This window comes from Rhea pennata, unplaced genomic scaffold (assembly GCF_028389875.1).
Source record: "Rhea pennata isolate bPtePen1 unplaced genomic scaffold, bPtePen1.pri scaffold_33, whole genome shotgun sequence".
NCBI classification, from domain to species: Eukaryota; Metazoa; Chordata; class Aves; order Rheiformes; family Rheidae; genus Rhea; species Rhea pennata.
Window position 1 is genome coordinate 1,046,777 of NW_026907680.1, and position 24,462 is coordinate 1,071,238.

General features: G+C 56.8%; 1 protein-coding gene across 1 annotated transcript; it reads right to left on the reverse strand.

The window, feature by feature from the left end:
• Positions 1 to 276: 276 nt before the first annotated feature.
• On the reverse strand, positions 277 to 21,871 carry LOC134154675 (uncharacterized). The gene is made up of 19 exons (XM_062601355.1): positions 21,817 to 21,871; positions 20,034 to 20,183; positions 19,817 to 19,932; positions 19,618 to 19,726; positions 19,363 to 19,479; positions 19,181 to 19,248; positions 19,025 to 19,120; positions 18,713 to 18,904; positions 18,489 to 18,591; positions 18,212 to 18,353; positions 17,947 to 18,130; positions 17,735 to 17,834; positions 17,532 to 17,650; positions 17,360 to 17,397; positions 16,977 to 17,089; positions 16,809 to 16,875; positions 4,194 to 4,279; positions 3,260 to 3,442; positions 277 to 386 (listed from the first exon to the last, which is right to left on the reverse strand). The coding sequence occupies exons 1-19, from the start codon at positions 21,869 to 21,871 to the stop codon at positions 277 to 279; spliced, it is 2,148 nt and encodes a 715-aa protein (XP_062457339.1).
• Positions 21,872 to 24,462: the final 2,591 nt, after the last annotated feature.

The following is a 24,462-nucleotide window of genomic DNA, read 5'->3' on the forward strand; positions in this document are numbered from 1 at the left end:
GGGCTAGGGGAAAAGGCCCTCCTCTTCCCGAAGGACCAATTACATTGAGTTGCCCAAAGATCTGGAAGCTGGAAGCAGAGGCAGCGGGGGCAGAAAGCCAAGAGCAGGCTCTGCCAGGCACTTGCTCTTGTCTGCCCAACCAGCGAGGGAGGCCTAGTCCTCGTGGCAGAGCTTAAAAGGCATTCAGAGCTCCTCAGGACCTTGTGTCCAAGGGAAACATCACCCTCCAAGACACACAAGGCTACAGGGTCACCCTCCGCCATTCCCCCAAGTGTCTCACCTGCCTCGAGGCTCTTCCTCCACCATGCCTTCCTCCACATTGGTAGCCACCACTTTGGATTCAGGCTGCCTCTCTCGCTGGAGGAGGCGCTGGCCAGATACATGCTCTGCAATCAGAAGGGAAGAAAACACACAGTCAAGCCAAAGGCTGTGCTTTGGAAATGTGTAGGAGAAACACAGAAGGCAAGGGCAGAACGAATTGCTTTGAAGGTGGAAGGAAGTCTTGGCACAAGTGAGCAGATTGTCGACTCCCCATCAGGGCTGAGCTGCCTTGCCTCTAGTGCCTCATGCTAGGCGAGCCACGGTGCTGCAGCCTTGGCTCCAATGCCCTGCCAAGGACCAACAAAGGAGAAGGTGCAAAGCCCAGCCAGGCATCAGCCACTCCATTACCTTCCTTGCTGCTGGCAACATCTAGTCCCTTCTCTTCTTCCCACGTGGGCTTCACAGCTCCCACAGATGGTCTTGGAGGGGCACTCTCAAGCACATACCTGTAAACCAGAAAAAGATACCACTCGCAAGGAAGGGCCCCGCATTTCCTTTGCTGCTTCTGTGAATTCTGGGCGTGCAGGCACATTGCGAAGCTGATACAAACAGCAGCCTTTCCCAAAGGGGGAATATGCAGGACAGGTCATCTCCTGCAGGACTCCCTCAGGAAGTGCAGGGACCCAGCATCCTGCCTGCAGGGCCACCAGCTTCCTCCTCACACTGCTCCAGGCCTTCCCTCTACCCCTGGGGAGAGAGCTCCTTCTCAGCTTTCCAAAGCAAACCCTCCAGGTCAACACTGCAGCCTGTCTGACAGCTCCTGAGCAGGCTCCTGTGCAGGCACATCAGACAAGGCCCCTTTCCTCCAGCTTTCCACCCTCTTAGGAAATTCTAATCTAGACCTCCACAGCCCTTGCAATCCCTCCCAAGCTCAGGGCAGAGCATCTGCAAAGAACAGCCTCCATTCCTGGGCCCCTAGTGCAACAAAGGCCTTCACAAGGTGGGAGCCAGCACAGAGCTCAGCAGAACCCCCACACAGAGCCCAAGCAAAGCCAGGGCATGGCTGAAGCACACGGGGATCCAACTCCTCAGAAGACTTGCTCTGCAAGCACATCCTGAGCAGCCTTCACTAGCTCTGGCAACACACCTCGACCAAACCTGTAGTGAGGAGCTGCTCTTTGGGTGAGCCAGGAACTCAGGTGGAAAGGAGCAAACCAAAGTACTCACGTTGGAAAGACAATGAGAGAGCCAGAATGGATCAGGGAAGCCGCTGTTTGGGTGCTTGCGAGAACTGAATGCCTCATCTCTGGCATCTGCAAAGGGCAGAGACATGGGTGAGATGCTACGAAGAAAAGGACCTTGCTGCCCACAAGGGCAGACCATGTTTCCACTAATCAGAGAAGAAGCTGCCACTCAGAAAGAGGGAAACACCCCTCGCTCTTGCTCACAGCCATCCCCACCTCCATTCTACAGACCAGCAGGTGCGGAATAATACAGGCAGATGGCCAGAAACACTGGCAGGCTTCTGTCAAGGGCAAGAGCCAAGAGGCTGATGCAGGAGAGCACTTGTTGCATAGTGGAGAAGTCAAGGGAGGCAAACAGAGGCCTTCTGCACCAGAAAGCCCAGGCTGAATGACACGGCTGCACTGGAGACCTGGGCAAAGGCCCTGGCTTGCAATGACTTTGTCTGTGACAAACCCCGAGAGTCTTCTGCAACTTGAGGAGCAGCTGTTGGACGCACTGCCCCACAATCCCAAACATGGCCAGAGGAGGCCTGGAGACAAATGGGATCCTAACACAAAGACCCCAAGGAAAGGCTGACTTTCTGGAAGACTTCTGGAGGAAGCCTAGCAGGAAAGAACTCCCAGGACCTGGCAGTGGGGGGAAAGCGGTTGCTTTGGACTTGGCCAGGCTTGCAAAGGGGTGAGAAGGAGAGCTGTGGAAAAAGGCAGACTTACATCCAGAAGAGCTTTGAGCAGCTGTGGGGAGGCATTCAGCCTGCGCAGAAAGCCTCTGTAAAACCACATTGTCACCTCTTTGCCTTCAATGAGAAGCACGCCAATGCCCTTGAAAAGAAGGGCCACGTTCTTCCCATTGGCCAGGCAGCAAGACAGAAGGTACACGCAGGCCGCCACTGTTTTCCAAGGCACGGAGATGGCCACGGCTACGTGAGGATACTTGAGGGTCTCAGCTTTCCTGCGCCCTAGGCAACAAGCAAAGAGCAGCCCAGTCACGGACGGAGCCCTTCAGCAGGCTCCCACACAGTGCTGGGCGCCTGAAGGTCTTGCGGCAGCACGGAGCTGCAGAGCTCTCTGCTTTAACCCCCACAAAAGCCCCCACAGGAGGCTCCTGTCAGCCCTCCCTGACCCAGATTCAAAGCACTCTGCAGCCTCCTGGGCCAAGTTTACCGCAGGGCTTCCTTCCCTGCACAGACACCAAGAGCAAGCCCTGGCCACCTCCTGGGAGCGGGAGGCAGGAGGGCAGGCCAAGCAGAGCAGCAAGGGGGCCAGCTGCCAGCAGAAGGCAGTGCACAGAGGAATGGTGCCGGCACTCAGGCCATGCCAGCTTTGACGAGCCTTAGCTGTGCCATGTCACGCTGGCTCCAAAGGAGGAGGAAAACACATGGGCTGCACAACAGCCTTCCACGCTGCCTCTTAATCCATCGGTGTTAGGAAGCAATAGGAAGGACTTGTCCTTTTGAGCAGACGGCTGCTGTGGCATCAACGGGGAACAACAGTGGCAACTACACGGCACTGGAAGCAGCAGCCACAAAAGCCCCACTATGGAGCCACGTGTTCGAGCCAGTGCAAGAGAGAGACACACCGAGAGACTCTCGTTGGATTCTGCATTATAATGTTGTGATAATCAAAACACCCTGAAGCTCTGCTCAGCACCCGGGGCAGCAAGTCTCAATTTCTAACAGCCCCTGGGAAACAGCAGAGAGCCACAGCCCCGCGATGTCCCCAGGGGAAGCCGAGGTTTCAGTCTGCCTTCTTACCAGCAACAGAGGCCTCCTCGTGGCTGAGGCCGTGAAGATCCACAAGGTTGCTTGAGAGGCGAAATGCGGGTCTCTGAACAGTCAGAGGACTTTTCTTGCCAGCAATGACTTGTTTTGTAGCAACGCTGAAGTTGCCAAGGGGAATAATTCTCACATCCTGCAGGCAGAGAAGTAGAGAGAAGCCTTAGAAGCATGGGAGACAGACAAAGAGAGAGTTGTTCTCCAAGCATGGCCACGGTGCTAGGTGCCCTGCCCATGGCTGGCATGCAAAGGGGCAAGACAGAGCCTTCTGGAAAGCTTGGCGGAAGCCCTGGAGAACTCCCTGAGAAGGCCATTCCCCATAGTTTCCTCCCCCTCCTCCTCAGCCTCCAAAGGCAACGTTGCCGCCCCTCCAGCACACGAAGAAAAGGCTTTCCCAGAACGGCTCTCTTTCTGGCCTTGCACTCTGCCAGGATCTCCAGAGAGGGCCCAGAAAGCCTCCCACCCTTCCAGCAACCACAGCTGCACTGCACATTGGGCACCTCCCTTTTGGGAGAAGTCGGTCTGGGGCACAGCTGTCATTTGCAGCATGCTTCTGCAGGGAAGTTGCTTCTGCTTGGAGAGGAGGGGCAGGACTATTGCGGCCCATGGCCCCGAGGGGTCAGTGCTGCTGCCAGCATGGGTATGGGAGGGGAGGGAGAGGATGGCACACCCACCTTGTTCAGCACCAGCTTCTTCTGGATGTAGTTGGAGACACCCTCCCAGATGGGCACGGCCACTGCAAAGCAAGGCAAAGACACGTCATGCCCCCTGCACCACAAGGCACCATCAGCGGAGGACCCTTGGGGCACCCCCAGCCTGCCCAGGCTCCCCAAAGCCCCCGGGCATCTACAGCCCATCTTGGCGCTCAGCCTCTCGACAGCGATCCTGGGCAAGGAGGTCGCGAAGGCCTTACCCCGCAGGGGGATGACGGGCACCCGCTGCTCACGCTGCGTGGCGCGGCACTTGTGGGGCTGCCGTGACCCCCGCACTGGGGAGGTCCTGGGGCAGGGATAACCCCACCGGGGGACCGGCTGGGCTGGGTGCTGCGGCTGCACTCAGCCAGGCCATGGCCCCATGCTGGAAACCTGGCTGCGAGGGGAGGGGGGCAGTGGGGCACTGCACCAGCCTCCACCCATGGCGACACAGCACAGGCTGCGGCTCCTGCTGCCCCCAGTGCAAGGAAGTGCTGAGAACGGACCGATGGCAGGGAAACCTCCAGCAAGGCCTTGGCAGGCAGCAAAGCCCTGGCTCAGTGCCGAAGGAGAAGTTTCTTCCTGCCAGGCGTGGGCAGCTGGTGCATCCTGCCTCTGGGAATGTCCCCCAGAGCCCCCAGATGATGCCACACACGGGTCTGTGTCTCTCCACATTGCCCAGGGAGAGCTCGCAGGCTCTTGCGCATGCCCTGGATCACCTCTGGCACCTCTGGTGTCACCCAGTGTTTCCACGGCAGCAGCTGACTCCCACCTTCCACCACCTTGGACTGGAAATGGGAGGGGGGACAAGGAGCTCGCACACTTCTGTGCACCTCTTTTGGGCACACGGCAGCTTAAGCAGGATGAATCCCACAACCGTCCTGGGGGTTGGTGGCGTGCATGGGATGGAGGTGTCTGCCCCACCACCTGGAGGGCTTCTCCCCAAAGAAATGAGGGGCCCAGGCTGACTCAGCTCACTCACTCCCCGAAGCCTGGGGAAATGACTTCCCTGCTGGGTGCAGGAGCAGCTCCTCTGCCAGGAGCCGCAGTGCTGAGGGCACTGCCTGCCCGTGCTGAGCTGAGCTGAGACAAAACGGAGGGAAGCTCCGGACGCTCAGGAGGGAGGCAGCAGCTGAGAGCTCCTTCTGGCAGAAATGGGCAGAGCCCTTCCAGTGGGAAGTCTCTGGCTGCAGGGCAGTGCTGCTGAGCTGCTCGCGGGGTCCTGGAGACCTCGCGCAGGTGATGGTTGAGGCCATCTTTCCAGAGAGCTCTCTCGGTGGAGCAGCTGGTGCTTTAGGGCAGGGACTTGCTGCCACAGTGTCCGAGGGACAGGGCGGCACGGCTTCCTTCTGCCGGGGAGGGTGTAGGGCTGTGCGAGCAGGGCGTGCGTGCAGCCAGGTGTGCCCAGGGCTGTGCCTGAGAGCAGTGTCCTGGGAGGTCAGGGTGCCCAGGGCCATGCCTCTGCCACCTGCCTTGGTCAGCACTCAGCCCGCCTGGGCAACTGCCTGCAGCGCTGCGTGGAGAAGCCATGGTGGGAAGTAGCAGCCCACAGAAGGGCAGGATCTTGCTGTCCCAGATCAGAGGCTGTGTGGGGCAAGGCTGCTCAGAGCTGCTGCTCAGCCCCAGGAACTTGCCCGGAGGAAAGTCAAGGCAGGGACCACTCCACAGGGAAGGAGGTTTCCTGAGTGTTGGCTTTCTGTTCCACGCTGTTGTTTTGGGGGAAGGGAAAAGGAGGTGCCAAGGCTGGAGAAGAGCTGGAGACTGGGGAGGCTGCTGAGGGGTCAGCAGGTCTGTGGGGAAGCTCAGAAAGTGCTTTTGCCCCTGCTCTGCCCACGCACAGCAGCAGCAGCAGCAGCAGCTCTGCTGGCCCCAGGAGCCTTTGTGGCAGCTGCTCCTTGGCACCTGCCAAGAGGTGGGTGCCCCAAGGCAGTGCCCTGCTGCCGGGAGGGCTCTCTGGGGCACAGCGAAGTGCCCCAGAAGTGGGCTGGGGTCTGTTGGCTAAGGCAGGCAATAGACATGGGAGAGGGCATTTGGTGCTGGCAGGAAAAGCAGCAGGCGGTGGAGCCATGGTGCGAGAAGGGGAGGAAGGCAGAACAGAAGTGCGGTGGGAGGGAGAATTAGGGAATTTAGCTCTCTTCTCCTCCATTGCAGATGTTTTCCTCCCAGAAAACCCCACATGGCCTCTGCCAGCCCGCAGAGCCTCTGCCCCACAGGCCCCAGGGCCAGGCCAGGCACTGCCTTCTCTGCAGACAGACCTCTGGCTGAGGAGAGAGTCCGATTCCAACGAGATGTTACTCCAGCCTAGGCCTCTCTTGCAAAGGCTGGAGCAGCAGCAAGTACATGGAGGTTCTGCTTGCAAACTGCAGCTCACTAAGTGCTTGAGGTCAGTGTTCTGAGAGCTGCTGGTGCTTCAGCACAGTCTTTCTAGCACAGGCTGGAACAACAGCAAGTAGGTGCAGAACAGCCAAAAATGCACTGATTGCCCCAACAGGGTCTTCTTCCAGCAGCCTGGGGCCTGGGAGCTTCCTCAGCCAGACGCAGGAGACACAAAGCCTTTGCCTGCTTGGTCCTTCCAGAAGCACACCCCCACCTTGGCCTGAAAGCACACCGTCAACCTGTGGCAGGGCCAGATGCAGCTCCTTGCTTGGCTTCTCTCTTCCTCTTCAAAGCACTTCTGCTGGGCTTCTTCTCACCTCCGCAGGGCAAGGAGATGTGGCTTTCAGCGACCTCTCTCTTGCCTCTCCTTCCTGACCAAGAGCTGTTAGCTCACAGCCTGCCCCGGTGCATGCAAAGTTCAGATGTGGTCATTTACTCCCCAAGAGGCCTTACTCCTCCTGCAGCAAATACCCTCTGGCACTTTATTGCCCAGCCATTCCCTGTGCTTTGGTCCTTCTGTAGCTCTTATTTGGGGAGCCTATAACATGGAGAGGAATGAGTGGTTCTGGTTTTGGTTTGTTTGAAAAGATTGATCCCTACCAGAAGCAAGCAAGGCAGAAAGACATCTTGGGCTGGCTTTTTCCTCCAGACCACGTTTGTCACAGCAGAGAGTCAGCTGCCCGTATGGGAGCATGATTTGGATCGGAAAAGGGTACGGGAACTCCTCATCACAAAGGCCTTAAGCCATACTGGGGAGCCAAAGTCCTCAGGTAAAGCCCACAATTTTCTCAGCCTGGTCTTCAAGTACGGCCTCAGAACACAAGTGGGCCTCTTGGCATGCTGGGCTGCCACCTTCAGCAGGAGCTCTCCTGGACGGGCTGAGTTCTTGCTTTTCTCTTTACTCATACAATTTCAAGAAGAAAACAAGAACTCCCCAGCAGTGTCCCCGGCCACACTGAGATGACTGTGGCTCCTAATGGCTCCATTCGCAGAAGGGCCCAGGAAGAGTCTGCATAGGTATTGTCAGAGAAGGAAAGCTCCTCAGATCCATTGGAGATGTGGGCCTTCCACTCGTGTATGCAGTGTGCTTCCCAGGCTCTGACAAAGGAAAGGGATGGGCGGAGGAGGAGGGCAAACTGGTTCCTCTGGAGTCCCTGCTTTGTGACAGGACCTATTTCAAAGCACGGAGATCATCAGAGAGGTCCTTTTTGCTCCAGGATCTTTTCCTCACCCAGCACTGTGATTTGTTTCTCTACAGCTTTCAACATTTGCTGGCGTGTCCACAAACCTATTGCCTAACACTAGCATTTTTGAATGTCATCCCGTGCTGACTGGGAGCAATGTCATTTATTGGCTTCTGAGACTATCTGATTGTGCTCGATGCAGGAAGACACTGAGGGTCTTCTTGGTTGGTTTACATAGTCCTGTAGAGGAGTTTCCCTGGAAAAAAAGGAAGTTTCGACAGGGCAAGTGGTACCCGTGTGTGTGTTTGTGTATGCATATACATCTCCATCGAGAAGGCTCAGCAGAAAGCGGCTAAAAGATTTGTCCTCCATAAAACTGCCTTTCTGAGCTGTGAAGGAAGATGGGATGCTTGGAGACAGAGAGACCTGCAGGGGTCCAGGTTGGCCAATGGTGTAAGTAGATATGGTCAGTGGGTTTTCTGAAAACGTGTGGGGCATATCACAGAATCACAGAATGGGTAAGGTTGGAAGGGACCTCAGGGGATCATCTTGTCCTACCTCCCTGCTCAAGCAGGGTCACCTCGATCATGTTAGACAGGGTTGCATCTGGGCAGGGTCTGAATCTCTCCAGAGGAGGAGACTCCACAATGTCTCTGGGAAACCTCTCCCAGTGCTCGATCACTCTCACAGGGAAGAAATTCCTCCTCATATTGAGGCGGAGCTTCCGCTGGTTCAGTTTGTGCCCGTTGCCTCTTGTCCTGTTGCATGGCACTAGTGAAAAGAGTTCGGCCCCATCCCTTTGATGGGGATATCCAGTGGAATTTCCTTCACTCTCTTTCAAGAGCATGTTGAGTGATAATCAAACACAAAAAATCAAATGTCTTCCTCTGTGTGGGCCCCTTTCATTTTGAGTTCCTCTGAGGGCTTTACATCTCTCTACATTTTTGCACCGTCCACTCCCATGTACTATTTATTTCCACAAACGCTTTGGGCTACGTGTGCTGAAAAACTAACACTGGGTTTTTTTTTTCCCCCTCTCCCAGGTGCAGGTGAAGTTGGAAGTACATGTGTTGGCTTCCATGCATCTACTGAAGGATCTGCAGCAAATGCCACTTTCCAGGGCAGTACAGAGGCATTGTGATATTCTGAGCAGAAAGGATGTGACCGGCACAAAATACAATGCAATGCTGGTGAAAAATATTTGCTTTACACAGCACGGTAATGGTTTCCCACTAAGTGGTCTGGCTGTGAGAAATCCTTGCAGCAGTCTGAACCTAAACTCCAAGGGGTTTCAAAAACTGCCAGGCACACTGCACTTCCCTCTAACAAGCCTGCAGGGATATGGAGCATGTCTGGCACAGTAAAGTCCATGTCCCTTCTCGTGCGAGTAACCAACTGGCTAACCTTTCTTCTGCAGCTTGATGGAGCTGCCTAAGTATTTTGTATGGAAGCACACGTGTGGTCTTGCTCAAGTCAGGTGCTGCCTTTTAGCCAAAGCAGTCCCTCTGCTCCCTTCCATTCTCTTCCGGCTACAGACATGTAGCATTTTTAGCGTTCTCTTAGCACTGAGCACATTGCTCCTGGATCTGTTCTGTGTCCCCTACTTCAGTCCTCCTGCACTGGAAAACCCTCCAGTGCAGCCCAGCATGGCCACTGGCAGGCACAAGGCTTTGATGCTGAGTGTGAGGGCACTTGTGCCTTGCACCCGGGAGCGTCGCGGCAGGAAAATGGTGTCAGTGCTGACAGGGAGGTGATTCCAGCCCCACCCACCTGGAAGCCAGGAGGAGGAACCTTGCTGCTGCTTCTGCTAGTGAGCTCACTTGTGCCTCAAGACCTGAGAGGCCACCAGTGGCCACAAAGCTGCTGTTAGTGCCTGGGAAGGAGCAACCAGCCTGGGGAGGCAGCAGGGGTGTTGGCAAGCTCAGTGCAGGAGAGGAGAGCAGCAGGTGTTGTGCAGCTGCCTCCAGGAGGGCTCCACGCTGTCTCCCATTGCTTCTTCAACAATGTCCTGATGAAGCAGGGACTTGGTGTGTAACCAGGGAGGGGTGCTGATACCTGGCCGTGCTGGAGAGGAGCTTTTCAGAGAAGGACCTGGGGGTTGTGGTGGGCACCAAGCTGACCATGAACCAGCAATGTGCTCTGGTGGCAAAGAGCAGCCATGGTATCCTGGGCTGCATCAGGAAGAGCATTGCCAGCAGGTGGAGGCAGGTGATCCTTCCCCTCTGCTCAGCACTGGTGAGGCCGCACCTGGAGAGCTTGGTCCACCAGCACAAGAGAAACATGGACCTACTGCAGTGAGTCCAACCACAAAGAAGACTAAGGGCCTGGAGCATCTCCTGTATGAGGAGAGACAGAGATAGCTGGGCCTGTTCAGTGTGTAAGGGGAGAAGGCTCAGGGCAATTTGAAGGTACAGAAGTACCTGATGGGGACATGGCATAAAGAAGACAGAGACAGATTCTTCTGTGACAGCCAGTGGCAGGATGGGAGGCAACAGGCACATGTAGAAATACAAGAAATTCCATTGAAATGTAAGAAAAGATTTTCTGCTGCAAGAGCGATGGAAGACTGGACCAAGTTGCTCAGCAGGACTATGAGTCTCCATCCTTGCTGGTGCTCAAAACCCAACTGGACACAGTCTCAGTCAGCATGCTCCAGGTATACCTCCAGGTATAAAAGAAAAGAGGGTGGAGGCAGATGTTCTCCAGGGGTGCTTTCCAACTTCAGCAATGCGTTGATTCAGTGATTTGGTGATGCTGCCATTTGTGAAGTCACTTGTGAGCTGCCTAGAGGAACTTTGCTTCTCCATGGAAGAACTCCTCTGTATCACAGAGCAGTCAGTGCCTCGGCAAATTACTTCTCAAGGACTTCAGCGAGGCGTGGGGGCTTTTTCTTCAGGGCCTCGTACAGGCGATCCTTGCACCAGGGAGTCCAGCTCAGCATCAGCCTGAACAGCTCACGCATCATGGTGTGGGATGTTTTCTCCGCCAGAATTCTTTGGTATTGCTCAAAGTCCAGAATGTCCCCGAGCAGGAGGTCCAGGACACCTTTCACTTCTACAACGCGTTCAGTCAGCTCCACTCGGTGCCTATCAACAAAGTGTTCCCCTGGGGAGGCCAGAAGCAAAGGGTTAGTCATCTGTGGACACACTGGTGCTCTTTCAGCTGCTTCACAGGTCATGGAGCAGCAGCCACTTCAGAGAGGGGTTTGCCTGAGCTAGCACGACCCAAGGAGGAAATGAACGGCACCACGGAGCACCCAGTCCTCTCTGTTGTTAGTGGGTGATGGCAGCATCTAGCCGAAAGCAGAGGCTCGTGTGAATGTCTAATTCAAACTGGGGCTGTGCTGGGGCCAATGCTGTGTTTTAGAGTGGGTGTTTGAGCCCCTGCCCCTGGTTTTGAGGCATTTTCCCCCAAAAGTCTCACCTGTCACTGCCAACATTTGAACAGATTCTTTGGGGATTTGTTCTCTGCCCCTAAAGCCTGTGGGACAGCAAAACAGAAAAGAAATGAGAGGGGAAGCAATGGGAGGGAGCTCCAATCTTGCATGGTCAATGGGGCGCTGCAGAAGGGAAGGACAGAGCAGACACCTTTCCAAAGGAGGCTCCTTCCCTTAGGAGACTAGGACTCCCAGGCCACCTCCCAGCCTTGCTGGTGACCCTTTCTCATGGCTGCTCCCATCTCCACTGAGCCAGTGCCATCAAGTGACAGCACAGCTAATTACAGCCCTATCAGAGACCACCACAGCTGCGCAGTGTGAACTGGCCATGGGAAATGCTGGAGCTATGGATGATGTACGATGAGCACCTCTGACAGGGAGGAGACATCCCATCACCTGGTTCAACCTGTATGTCTTGCTGGGAACTCACTGCATTGGAGTTTTAAGCTAATTTCAGACAGTGTCATGGCAAATACGTTCAATCGAGCTCATCACCCTTGGCTTGTTCTGCAGCAACCATGCACACGTCAACATGGCTGCCCCACAAACACGCCGACACGCACATGCCAACGACACAGCTGGGCCTTTCACAGACAAAGACACACACACGGCAGCCCCACGCACACCCATGTGCAGGGCAATGGGGACCACTGGGGCAACATCCCCCCTGCTCCCCCCCACCCCAGGGGTCCAGGCACTCCTCTGCCCCCCTGCACCCCAGGGGCCCAGGCATCTGGGCATTCTCCTGCCCGCCTCTACCCGAGGGGCCCAGGTGTCCGGGCACCTCTCTTCTGCCCACTACACGAGCGGCCCAGGCGTACGGGCATCCCTCTGCCCCGCCCTGACTCCAGGGCCCAGGCATCCGGACACCCCATTGCCTCCCCCTACCCCAGGGGCCCAGGCGTCTGGGCCCCTCCTTCCACGTGCCCAGGAAGTCCCCATCCCTTCCCACGTCAGGGGCCCAGGTGTCCGAGCACCCCCCCTCCCCACCACCCCCGTTACCTGAGCGCCGGCTCGGACGCCTGGGCCCCTCGCCGCGCCCCCTTCCCTCCCCCAGGCCCAGCGATGCCGCTGCCGCCCCGCGCCGGGAACTGCAATCCCAGCAGGCAGCGCGGCCGCCGAGCCCCGCCCCCTCCCTGGCGCCTCGCGGGAGCAGCCGCTGTGAGGAGGAGCCTTCCTGGCCCCGAGCCCCGGCTGCTCCGCTCCGCTCCTCAGGCCTCCCCAGAGCTGCCGCGCTGCAGGCGGGCGAGCGCGCCGCACACCCCGCCAAGAGCCACCCGGCCTGGGGCAGCTGGTTTAATTCAGCACACAAGAACTTCCTGGGTGCTCGCGCGGCTCACAAGCAGAGCTGCTGCTGCTGCTGCTGCTGCTGCCGCCGTTGTGGCTGCTGCTGTGGCCACCGCCGCTGCCCCCGGGGCTCCCACTGCCGCTTCCCCTCTGTCTGACATGTGGTCTTCGACTGCGCCTGCCCCTGGGGCTGCCGCTGTGCCCGCCACCGGGGCTTCCACTGCTGCTGCCACCGCCAGTGGATCTGCTGCTGTCCCCGCCACTGGAGCTTCCACTGCCGCTGCCGCTCTGTCTGACACTGGCACTGGAGCTGCCGCTGTGCCTGCAGCTGGAGCTTCCACTGCCACTGCCAGTGAGGCTGCTGCTGACACTGGGGCTGTCGCTCTGTCTGACAGTGGGTTTCCCAGTGCCACTGGGGCTCCCGGTGGGGCTGCCGCTCTGTCTGCCACTGGGGCTCCCACTGCCACTGCCAGTGGGGCTGCTGCCGGCACTGTGGCTGCCACTGATGCTGCCACTGCCCCTGCCACTGCTGCTCTGTCTTCTGTTGCCACCGGGTCTGCCGCTGACACTGCCACTGCTGCTGCTCTTTCTCCTGCTTGTCCCTGTCTCCGCCCATGGCTCTTCTTCCCCCTGGAGAAGGAGGCAGAAAGGAACAGGCTGTGCCCTCCTGCGGCAGAAAGGCCAAGGCCGTCCTGCTAGGGAGGACAGGGGTGCGCAGTGGGGGCCAGAGCCGGTCTCTTTTCCCGCAAGGGAAAGGCCTGTTCCCTAACTCTTCCCGTGAGCCTTCCTGTCAGCACCCTTCTGCCCTGAAGGGAAGCCCAGCAAGGCTGAACATCCCTTGCTTGTTCACACCAAAGATCTAACTCATCACACAGCTGAAGAGAAACTCTCCATCTTCTAGCGTGGAAACGCCCTGCAGTTCCACAGCCACCAAGCAGAGAGCCCCAGAGGCTTTGTTGGGTTGCTCACAGAGAGCGCTGGAGAGGCAGATACATTGCAGAAGTAGAGCACAGCTGGCATCTCTGAAAACAAAGCCCTGCACAAAGCCTTCCAGGGCCCAGCAGGCCTCTTGTACAGCCAGCGCCCATAGCACAAGGCCTGGGCAGAGAGCAGGCTGGCACATGAAGGGCCTCAATGAGGAGCACTTACCACTCCAGACCTCTGACGGCCCTCGCTCAGAGGACATGCACTAGTGCTCGGGCTTCTCTCCGTTCCTTCTTCCTGCCCGCTGCTGCACTCTGTGCAGAGCACTCTGAGGTGACTGGCACCGGCCTGCAAATACACACCGCGGAGAGGTGATATGAGCACAGGGAGAGTAGGGTCCCCACCTGGCCCTCACCAGCTTCACACCTGCTCCTGCAGCAGAAGGCAATTCTGCAGCAGAAGCACAGGGCTCCCACTGACTGGGGCCACATCAGTGCATCACCTCCCACCAAAGCACCTGGGGCTGCACGTCATGCCTGAAGGAGAGCTCCAGGAGCCCAAGGGAGACTCTCTCCAGGCAGTGAGGAGAGCAGCAGGGTCATCTGCAAGGACAGGCTCTGAAACACATCATTACCTGCTGTCCTGCCAACTACAAGACTGCTCCGTGGCCCCAAAGGCTCTGTGTTCAGGGGTGGGCAACGGATTATTGCTGGGCACCCAGTGTCAAAGAAGCAGAAAGGCATCAAGCATTTACACACAAAGCCCTTAGCAGGTGGACAACATCACAGAGTTCTGCAGAACCCTATCCTCACCCACAGAGCCCAGATGAAGGCAGAGCATGCCTGCAGGCAGGTGGGACCCAGCCGCTGGAAAGACTTGTTCCCAAAGCACTTTCAGAGCAGCCTCCCCCAGCCCTGGCAATGCAGCCCTAACAAACCTGTGCGGAGAGGCTGCTGCCTTTGTCAGGCAGGGGGAAAGAAAGAAGGGAAAGTACTCACATTGGAAAAATACTTGGAAGAGGTTCAAGGGACACAATCGAAGCTGCTTTAGTGGCTGTCAGGATTGAATCCCTGCGTATTTTCATCTGCAAAGGTGAGAAAGAGAGGTGAGATGCTGCCAAGGAAAGGCTCTTGCTGCTGGCAAGGGCAGCCCATGTTTCCATGCTACAGAGAAGAAGCTGCCTCTCAGAACTGCAGAAATACCCGTTGCTCTTGCTCACAGCAGCCCCTCCATTCCACACAAGAGCAGCTGCAGGGGAATATGGGCAAAGAGCTAAATGATCTGGCAGGCTTTTGTCCAGGGAAGAGCCAAAAGGCTGATCCAGGACAGAATGGAGAGAAGAGAGAGGCAAGCACAGGGGAAGGCAGCTCACTAAACTCTAGGGCAATGTGCAGGGCAGTCCTGCTAGGGAGGACAGGAGGGCTCTGTGGGGGCTATGGCAGCTCTGTTTTCGCAGAAGGGAAGGTTCTTCCCCAGCCTCTGCTCTGAGCCTTCCCGGGAGCCTTCCTGTCAGCACCCTTTTACCCTGAAGGGAAGCCCAGCAAAAGCCTCTGCTCCTTAGGAAAACAGCCCTGCTCTGGCAAAGGTAGCAACACGCTGACATCATGGAAGGTTTTCTTTTTAAAAGGCAGATTTGCTCTTAGAAAGGAGAAACTAGTACTTTAAGACAGCCTTGTTTGAAGATGATGGAGCCAGGCCTCCAGCAACAGCAGTGGCAGCCGAAGCCAAGCAGGAGCCCGGGCAAGCAAAGCCTGGAGTAATTTATCCTCCTTCTAGCTATGTGGCAGAGCTAGGCCCCAAAGCAGCAAAGGTCCCCCAGCTCGTGTGCGCCAGCAGGAACCTTGAATCGTTCAAATAGTCAAGATGCACAAAAGCATTGCCTTACCTAGCAGCAAGCCCTCAAACCAGAGCTGCATGCTCTCCAGCGCTGCCTCTGAAAACAAGTCAGTTGTGGGGTGAAGCAGCAAGGCGCTTTACTCAGCCTTCAAACACTTGTCCCCATGCTGCAGCAGCCACCCCAGGGCTCTGGGAGGGGAGGGATGACCTGCCCCACACACAGGCTTAGAGGCTGCTGTGTGTTCATGCACACATGATTTTGGCTTTGCACTGTTAGCAGCACCCCACCACCACCGCCCTGAAGATGGCTGCAGCTTATTTTGGGGGATGCTTTTGAAGACAGAAAGGTGCCTCCCATCACTAGGAAAGATTTGTATCACCTTTTATCAGCAAAGCAAGTCACTGACTGTTGCTCTGTAACGTTCGCAGCCCTGATGTGTAACACAGGCTATGACGCATGGCTAGAGCTCTGCCAGCAAAACACTTGAAGACAGCAGGGTGGCTCTACTGAAGAGGTGAGCTATGAGCAGTTGATGGATGCACCAGCAGCTGCTGCTGGAGGAGAGGGCCACTCTCCAGGCTCACAGCACTTGCTGCCCATTAAAGCTCCAGTGAGCAGAAGAGGTTTGGGTGCAGGTAGATGGGTACCATGTCATGGTGAGCTAGTGGTAAATAGGTACCTTGCAAAGTCTTCCCCAAGACCTGGTCCCCTCCCACCTCTGCAACACTGAATATGGTGCAGTTCAAGTGTTGAAGACAGAATTAAGAAACTATGACAGAGGGAGAATGAAGCCAGACATGTGCCCTGGCACCAGAGTGAGAGCCTGACACCTTTCCTCTCTGCTTTGATCCTGCCTTAACACAACAGCGGTGTGGCTGTATTCCAGCTTAGGCTGTCCCTTGTAGGATGACCTCGTAAGGCCACCGGACTAAGGAAGACAGGCAGCAAACCATTGCCCATCCCGGAACAGAGTCCCTGGGGCCACGGAGCAGTGGCTAATGTAGCTGGCAGCACAGCACGTAATGCTGTGCCTTGGAGCCTGTCCTGCCAGATGACCCTGCTGCTCGCCTTCCTGCATGGAGAGAAATTTTTGCTCTGGTTCTGTCCAGAGCTCTACTTTGGGCATAACGTGCAGCCCTGGGTGTTTTGTTAGGGGGTGATCCCCATTCCTGTGGATGTGACCCCAGTCAGTGGGACCCACGTGCTTCTGCTACAGAACTGCCTTCTGCGGCAGAAGCAGGTGCCCAACTTGTCAGGCTGAAATGGGGACCCTACTCCCCCTGTGCTCATGCCACCTCCCCGCGGTGTGTATTTGCAGTCCATTCCTAGGCACCCCAGAGTGCTCTGCCCAGAAGGCAGTGCCAGGCGGGAGGAAGCCATCTTCAGAAGGTGGAGCACCTACTGAGTGGCCTGGAATGAAGTGGACGAGAATGCCAGAGCAGTAAGTGTCACTGCTGGGGGCCCTTCTTTTCCAGCGTGCTTCCTGCAAAAGCCTTGTGCTATGGGCGCTGGCTTGCAAGAGCCCTTCCCATGGGTTCACTGAGCCCTGCCCAACATCGCCCAGTCCTGCCTTCAAAGGCAGCAGTGGTGAATGTAGTTTTGGAATACACACGCTGTTGCACCTTGCTCTCCGTGAACACACCAGCAGAGCCTCTGGGGCCCTCCTGCTGGTGGCACTGGAAGTGCTGGGCCTTTCTGTGATAGAAAGTGAAGAGCGAGTGAAGAGTTTCTGCTCAGCTCTGTGATAATTCAGATGCTTGTTTCAAGCAGGAAAGGGATGTTCAGCATGGACAGCAGGAGGATGACCAGTGCCCTCCACCGAGACCAGTGGACCACGGTGCTGTGGTGGTGGCCGGGCCCTGGGGGAAAGGAGCAGGGAGGAATCAGAAACCCCACGTGAGCCTCCCAGCGTGGGAAGGGGAGCAGGGGACTCGCCGAGCGGAGCCGGGGTGGCACTCACTGTGACAGTCGCTGATGTGGATGTCATAGATGTGCAAGTGAGTTTTCAGGGTGAAGAAGAGGCCGATGAGGTAGGCGGCAGGGAGCAGCAGGGACACTGTGTACACCAGGGGCCTGCGGGACACGGCGCTCAGCCCCACGTGAGAGCCCTTTGGAGGCCCCGGCGTTCCCCTGCACCCCACAGAGCTGAGGACACCGGTGGCTGTCCCCGGACAGAGGGAGATGGACGCAGCGTGGTCCAGCCCTGGGACCAGACAGGCACAGCGGTGCCATCCCCAGGAGGGGGGACGCCCTGCCCGCGACCAGGCAGCTCCCTGAGGACCTGTGAGCCAACCACGAAGTGCCACCCTGACACGGGGACCGGGTCCACCCCAGAACACTCACTGGACGTGGCTGTAGTAGAGCATGCCGTTGTTCTGCACCTGCAACGGAGAGCCCATCAGCGGGGCGAGCGCCATGGCCGTGCCCTGGGCACCCTGCAGTGCCCTTTGCGGGCCGCCGGCGAGGAGCCGGGCGGGCTACGGGTGCCCATGGGTGCCGCGGTTTGGGGGCTTACCAGGTCGAAGTGGCAGCTCTTGCAGAGGTAGTGGCCCAGCGCGTTCTGGGTGACGTTGTGGCACTCGCCGCACACCAGCCTCCCATACACCTTGGAGAAGAGCATCGGGGCGAAGACGCCTGCTGGCAGGAGAGGTGGAAGTGGGCGCCAGGCCACGGCACGGGACATCCTCCCCCCACTGGCACTGCCGCTGGGGCACTCACCTCCCACGGAGAGGAAGAGCAGGGCCGAGCTGACACCCGCCGAGCGGCTGTTGAACCTCTGCTCCTGGTGCCGGATGCCTCCTATGACCGTGCACAAGCCCTCGGAGAGAACGTGGCTGTCAGTGTGACCTCGGCGAGGAGGTCCTCTCCTCCTCCCACGCTGGAGGACGGGGGCTTTCGTGACACAAGCGCCTCCTCCCCGCCGGGCTCACCGGGACCAGGAGGACGCAGCCCACCAGGGTACCCGTCAGCTCCGCCTTGACGATCTCCTCATAGCACTTGCTGCCCTTATGGGCGCCCTTGATGAGCGCCGTGATGTAGAAGGTGAGCTCCGTGATGGAGCCGAACGTGGCGTTCACCACCGCCCCCACCGCGACGTTGCTCTGCGCCGAGATGCTGCGGGGATGGGAAGCGCAGAGGGTCAACGGGGCGGGAAGCAGCGCCGCGGGGTGGCCCCGGCACCAGGCAGCTGCTCACCTGGCGATGGCCATGCCGATGTAGTAGGAGAGGGGCATGATGGAGAGCAGCGCCAGGGCGAACTTCACGGGCGAGCTCGTCAGCCGGTTGCGCCCGTCCACGTAGCCCAGCACCAGCGTCACCACCACCAGCAGCAGCAGGTCTGCTGCAGCCGTCAAGAACGTGTCCGAAGTGGGGGGGGGAGGGCGGTGGTTTTTGAGGGGTGGTACCTCAAGGAGGTGCCCAGTTGACGTGTCCCCGCGTACACACAAAAAGGAAGTGACAGGGAAAAGGACACTGACAGCGAAGACGTTGATGCCGTCCACGGCGTACTTGTAGTAGTAGGCGTTGACGGCGCGGTAGCAGCACTTGATCACCTCCGCCTCCAGCGGCACGTTCGTGTGCAGCGGCGGCAGCGGGGCGATGGAAACCAAGCGGGTGACACCGGTCTGGGTGTCCCCCCTGCCAAAAGCCAGCCCATCGAGGGGGGACCCTCCACTCCCAGCACCAGGGGCCACCCACCATGCGCGGGCGCCAGACGCGCACCCACTCCGGGGGTGGCAGCAGCACCCGGTGGGCCGTGCGGGTGCTCATCTTGGCGACGGAGATGAGGAAGAAGAGGAGCCAGGCGACGAAGCAGACGAGCCCGTGGGCCAGTGCCAGCGCCGGGTAGCCCAGGCAGAGCCACACGGCGGCGGCGGCGGCAGCGCGTTGCTGCAAGGACGGCCCGGTGGCGGCAGTTTTTTAGGGTGGAAAAACCCGAACGGGAGCAGCCGGGCTCCCAAAGAGCCGCCCCTCGGGCCCCGTCCAGCACCTCCCGCGCCGGGCGCTCACCCGGTAGCCGGGGTCCGCGGGGCACCAGCGGCCGGGCGCTGGGCCGCCGAGCAGGGCCGAGGTCTCCCGGGTGCCGTCGGCCTCCGCGGCGGGACCCTGGCGGAGAGTGAGGAGGGGCTGGCGGGGACGGACGTACGGATGGCACCCGGCCGTTACCTCCACCCGCTGGATCACTTTGCTGAAGGGCCAGAGGAAGTAGCCGCCCAGGTCCCTGCAGAGCCGCCCTGCGGGGACAGCGGCATCGAGACGCGGGGCAGGACCCCGACGCGCACGTCCCGTCTCCCACCACGACAGCCCGGCCCGGTCGCACCGGGGACGGGCACCTGGGGAAGACTCACCGTAAGGAGCCCCCACGACGGTGAGGAACATCTCGGCGGCCACCAGGACGTAGAGGAGCGCCAGCCACCAGCCGAAGAGCAGCGCGTAGAGGACGCTGTCCAACGTCACCGTGGAGCCTGCAGACAGCGACCGGCCCCTCCGCTGCTCCGCCAGCCGCTTCGCCACGTGCACAGCGGAGGAGGGGGGGTGTTAACCGGGCTCCCTCCTCCCAACAGGGTTTTGCCGCGAACCCTAGAGCCTCAGCGGCCGCCCACCTCCAAAGCCACGGATGACGCTCAGGTTGGAGTAGAGCTCCTTCCTGATCTCCGAGCGGTCCTCCCAGGGCCGGGCAGTCGCGTGGCTCTTCCACTTCTTGAAGCCGAACTGCAGAGAGGAGAAGGTCGCGGCCAAAGAAAAGACCCCCTCCCCTCCCGCACAGCAGGATGGGCATGGGCCGCGGGGGGACGGACCCACCTTGACGTCGTTGGAGAGCTTGTTGGCCTCCACTGCGCTCTCGGCCGTCAGCGTGGTCTTTGCCCCGCAGCTCTCGCACGCTGGCACCTCGTTCAAGTGCTGCTGGTGGGTGACGACTGCGGGCGAGAGGCGAGCGGGTGCGGACGCTGGCACAGGGACCCCCTGCACGGACCCCCCTCGCCGCTGCCGCCGCCGGGCTCCCTACCAGGCAGGATGCGGAGGGCGAGGATGCGGGGGGCAAGGATGCCGTGGGGGTGGGAGGCCAAGGGCAGGTCGCCATGCGGGTCGTTAATGGCGGCGCAGCGGCGGTCGCAGGGCGAGCCCCACCGCGGGCCCTCGCCCCGCACCTCCGGCTCCCCGGCAGCGGCTGCAAGAGAGGCAGCGGCCAGGACGGGCCGGGCCAGGCTGAGCCGCGCCAAGCCGAGCCTGGGAGGCGCCGCGCGTTCGTCCTCTTGCGGCCCTGGCGCCGCACCGGAGCCCCTGCTTCCCCCCCCCCCGAAAAAAAACCCCACCCCCTTCCCAGGCTCATGCACTCCAGCACCCGCTGCAGCCCAACCCAGGAGGGACCCCCGCACACTGTGCAAATCGTCCCCCAGGTGCAACACCCCCGCCATGGAAAGCCACCCCCCCCCAGTGCAATGTCCAGGATCCCTCCCCGTGGGTGCAACACCCAGAAGGGACCTTCCTCCCCTCCCCCCCCATGCAATGCCCCCCCGTGGAAAGCCCCCCAGTGCAAGGCTCAGGACCCCTCCCATTGGGTGCAGCACCCTGAAGGGACCCAGAGGCAGCGGCAGTGGAAGCCCCACTGCAAAAGAGAACGGCAGCCCCAGTGTCAGTAGCAGGCAGCGTAGCAGTGGCAGCGGGAGCCCCGGTGGCAGACAGAGCGGCAGCCCCAGTGTCAATGGCAGTGGCACTGGAAGCCCCAGTGGCAGAGACAGCGGCAGCCCCAGTGGCAGCGGCAGTGGCACTGGAAGCCCCACTGTAAGACACAGTGGCAGCCCCAGTGTCAATGGCAGTGGCACTGGAAGCCCCACTGTAAGACACTGCAGCAGCCCCAGTGTCAATGGCAGTGGCACTGGAAGCCCCACTGTAAGACACAGTGGCAGCCCCAGTGTCAATGGCAGGGGCACTGGAAACCCCACTGTCAAACACAGTGGCAGCCCCAGTGGCACTGGAAGCCCCAGTGTCAGACCAAGTGGCAGCGGCAGTGGCAGTGCCGGACACAGCGGCAGCGGAACTGGAAGCCCCAGTGGCAGACGCAGCAGCAGATCCACTGGCGGTGGCAGCGTCACTGGAAGCCCCAGTGGCGGGTACAGCGGCAGCCCAAGTGCCAGCGGCAAACACAGCGGCAGTGACAGTGGGAGCTGCAATGTTGGACACAGCGGGAAACCCGCTCGTAGCAGCAGTGGCAGCGGAAGATCCAATGCTGGACTCAACAGCAGCCCCACTGGCAGTGGCAGCGGCACACGAAGACCCAGTGTCAGAAAGACCAACAGCAGCAGTGGGAGCCCCAGGGGCAGCGGCAGTGGCCACAGCAGCAGCCACAACGGCAGCAGCAGCAGCAGCAGCACTGCTTGTGAGCCACGCGAGCACCCAGGAAGTTCTCTGCAGCTGAATTAAACCAACTGCCCCAAGTCGGGTGGCTCTTGGCTGGGTGTGTGGTGAGCTCGTCCGTTTGCAGCGTGGGCGCTTTGGAGAGGATATAAAGTTAGGGGAGTGGAGTTTACAAGGTAATTTTTATTGGTAATTAATGAAGGAATTAAATAGGACACTTCACACCCCAAACTGAGAGAAGAAATAAAAACTTCCATGCCAAGTCCCACATCATTACATTGGTCTGAAAAGAGGAAGTTGCAAAAACTACCTCTGCTACTTGAAAAGCAGCTCTTCTCCCTGCTGTGACTGTAGTTCAAACCTCTTAATTGACGGGGTATCTGACACCGCCGACGCTTGACCCAGCTAACGGAAACGTTTTAAAGTCAGTATGGTTGACCACATACCTTTGACCCTTTCAACCAAATACTCTTGGTTCGCTGCAATATCCAAATACTGCATTATAGCGTACAGAGTTGGCATGACTGGAGCTTTAACAAGCGCTGCTTGTTTCAGATTGCTGACGCTGGCTTCTGCATGCGACAAGAGCCAGCACGACATCTGCATCCACGACAGAAATTTGAACATTCTCCCTTACAAGACGTTAACAAATGCAATGTTACAAGGAGGAACTGGCTTTTTTGTCTCACTATTTACTAAGGTAACTTACTAAGATAATTTACTAAGATTTATACAAAGTTAACAGCTTATCCAATACTCCAAATGTTTGTTTCCAATCCCAGTGAAGTACTAGCTGTCTCCCTTAAACCACAGAACGTAAACGCTATGCAGCACTGTGCGGTCGCAAAAGACGACAGTTCCTTATCTGAAGGGCTTGCATTCCATAAGAAAACAGAAACATATGGTGTGAAAAAGGAAAGAAGTAACATCCATTTTAAAGAGCAGCAGCAGAGCAGCAAGGTGGAGATGAGGTCAGTAAGTGATCAGTTTTTCACAGGCACCACAACAGATGCAGATCTTGAGGACAGACTACAAACAGGCCAAAAAAAAAAAAAAAAAAAAAAAAAAAAAAAAAGTAGGCTTTGTTTAAATGAAGCCTATCAAATCCTGCTCTTGATTGAGGGGGATATGCATGTGATAAGGCAATGGAAGGAGTTCCTTCAGAGTTGCACTATGAAATTTTAGCTAGAATTCTAGCTCATCAAAATGCTTAAAAAGGAGGGGGGGAACCCCAAAACAGCAAAAATCAACTGCCCCAACCAAAAGATCTTTTCTTCTAATGCCCATAGCTCTCCAAAATACACCTGAGATTATCCTCCCCAGCCCCACTTAGTGCTACACCTAGTACTTAAATAATCTTTAATGCATCTTAATCTTAAAATGATCTTAGCTCTTAAATGCAAATGATTAATAACCTATCTGTGATAATAGAATTATTCTAAGTTAAAATAAATAAATAAATAAAATTTAATGTATCTTAACCTTAAAATGATCTTAGATCTTAAATGCAAACGATTAATCGCCTGTGATAACAGAATTAATTTAAGTTAAAATAAATAAATAAATACTTCCTAGGTCTATAGATTTATTATTATCACAGTCATAAGATGACTTCTCAGTTCTTAAACAATATTTGGATACAATGTATCACATCTAAGTCTTCATAAAACTTTTTGTGGCCTGTTTGCTTTCAGACAAGATAGCAGGTAACAATTTAAGGAAGTAACAGCAATAGGTTTTTCAGGAAGTAGCTGATTTTAAGGAAGTTTGGAAAGACACTTACTAACGTAGACAGAGAGGGCTGACAGGCAACCATCCTTGCAACGTGTGATAGTTTTCTGACAGTTTAAGATACAAGGATGTTAATCTGAGCCTTTAACTCTCCAGGAATGAATTCAGAGGAAACAAGAGGCTTAAGAATTTTATGCTATTGCAGCATCAGCATGCCTTTATCAGTATTTCCAGAAATCCTATGAAGAATCCTTCCAGTTTAGTAAAATGCATTACATGAAGCAAAGATCACACCAATACAAACAGGAAATGGAACTGTAATTCTTAGCAGACTTGTTTTCTATACTACCTATGCAGTGCCCTGCTATGGGGTGGCCTGCTACCAACCACCACAGCGAACCCCCCAGTTACTCTATCATCATACCTCCAACCTGCATTTCTGGGTACCCCATTCTTCTCAGCTGACTGCTCACAGACTCAGTCTCTTGTACAAGTGGCACTAAAATAGTCCCATTAATCCACTAGGAAAGAGAAATGCAAAAATTAAAAAGCTTAGAAGCAACAAGAATGTGACAAAAATGTTAGTTTACTCTCTAGTCAGCATCACTGTTACAATCACAAAGGAGTTTAACAACAGGAACTTTGAAGTCAACCAAGGAGGAAAAGTAATTAAGAGCTCCAATTTAGATAGGGGTGATTGGCTCTAGAAAGACCCTCTAAAATGCCAAAAATTCACTATAGAGGACTTGGGAAAACAAATCTCCAGAAAGCAGTGATACTGATAAAGCTTTCCTGAACAATGAGAAAAGGGGTATTCTGAGGCACTGCACGTCACTCATAGTGGTAATTTAAACTTTCATGGGTCCACTCCCTCTCAAAACCCTTTCAGGAAATGAAGGGCCTGATAAACACAATATGTGACACTTGTATGTGACACAGTTTGGGAACTGAAGCCAAGCTGCCTGTAGGTTTATGAACAGATGCTTAGGAATCTGGTACAGAACAGTCATAATCCCACATCTCATAGAAATCTTTTACTTTTCACTCGTCCCACTACTTAGAAACATTTGAACAGATTCTTTGGGGATTTGTTCTCTGCCCCTAAAGCCTGTGGGACAGCAAAACAGAAAAGAAATGAGAGGGGAAGCAATGGGAGGGAGCTCCAATCTTGCATGGTCAATGGGGCGCTGCAGAAGGGAAGGACAGAGCAGACACCTTTCCAAAGGAGGCTCCTTCCCTTAGGGGACTAGGACTCCCAGGCCACCTCCCAGCCTTGCTGGTGACCCTCTCTCACGGCTGCTCCCATCTCCACTGAGCCAGTGCCATCAAGTGACAGCACAGCTAATTACAGCCCTATCAGA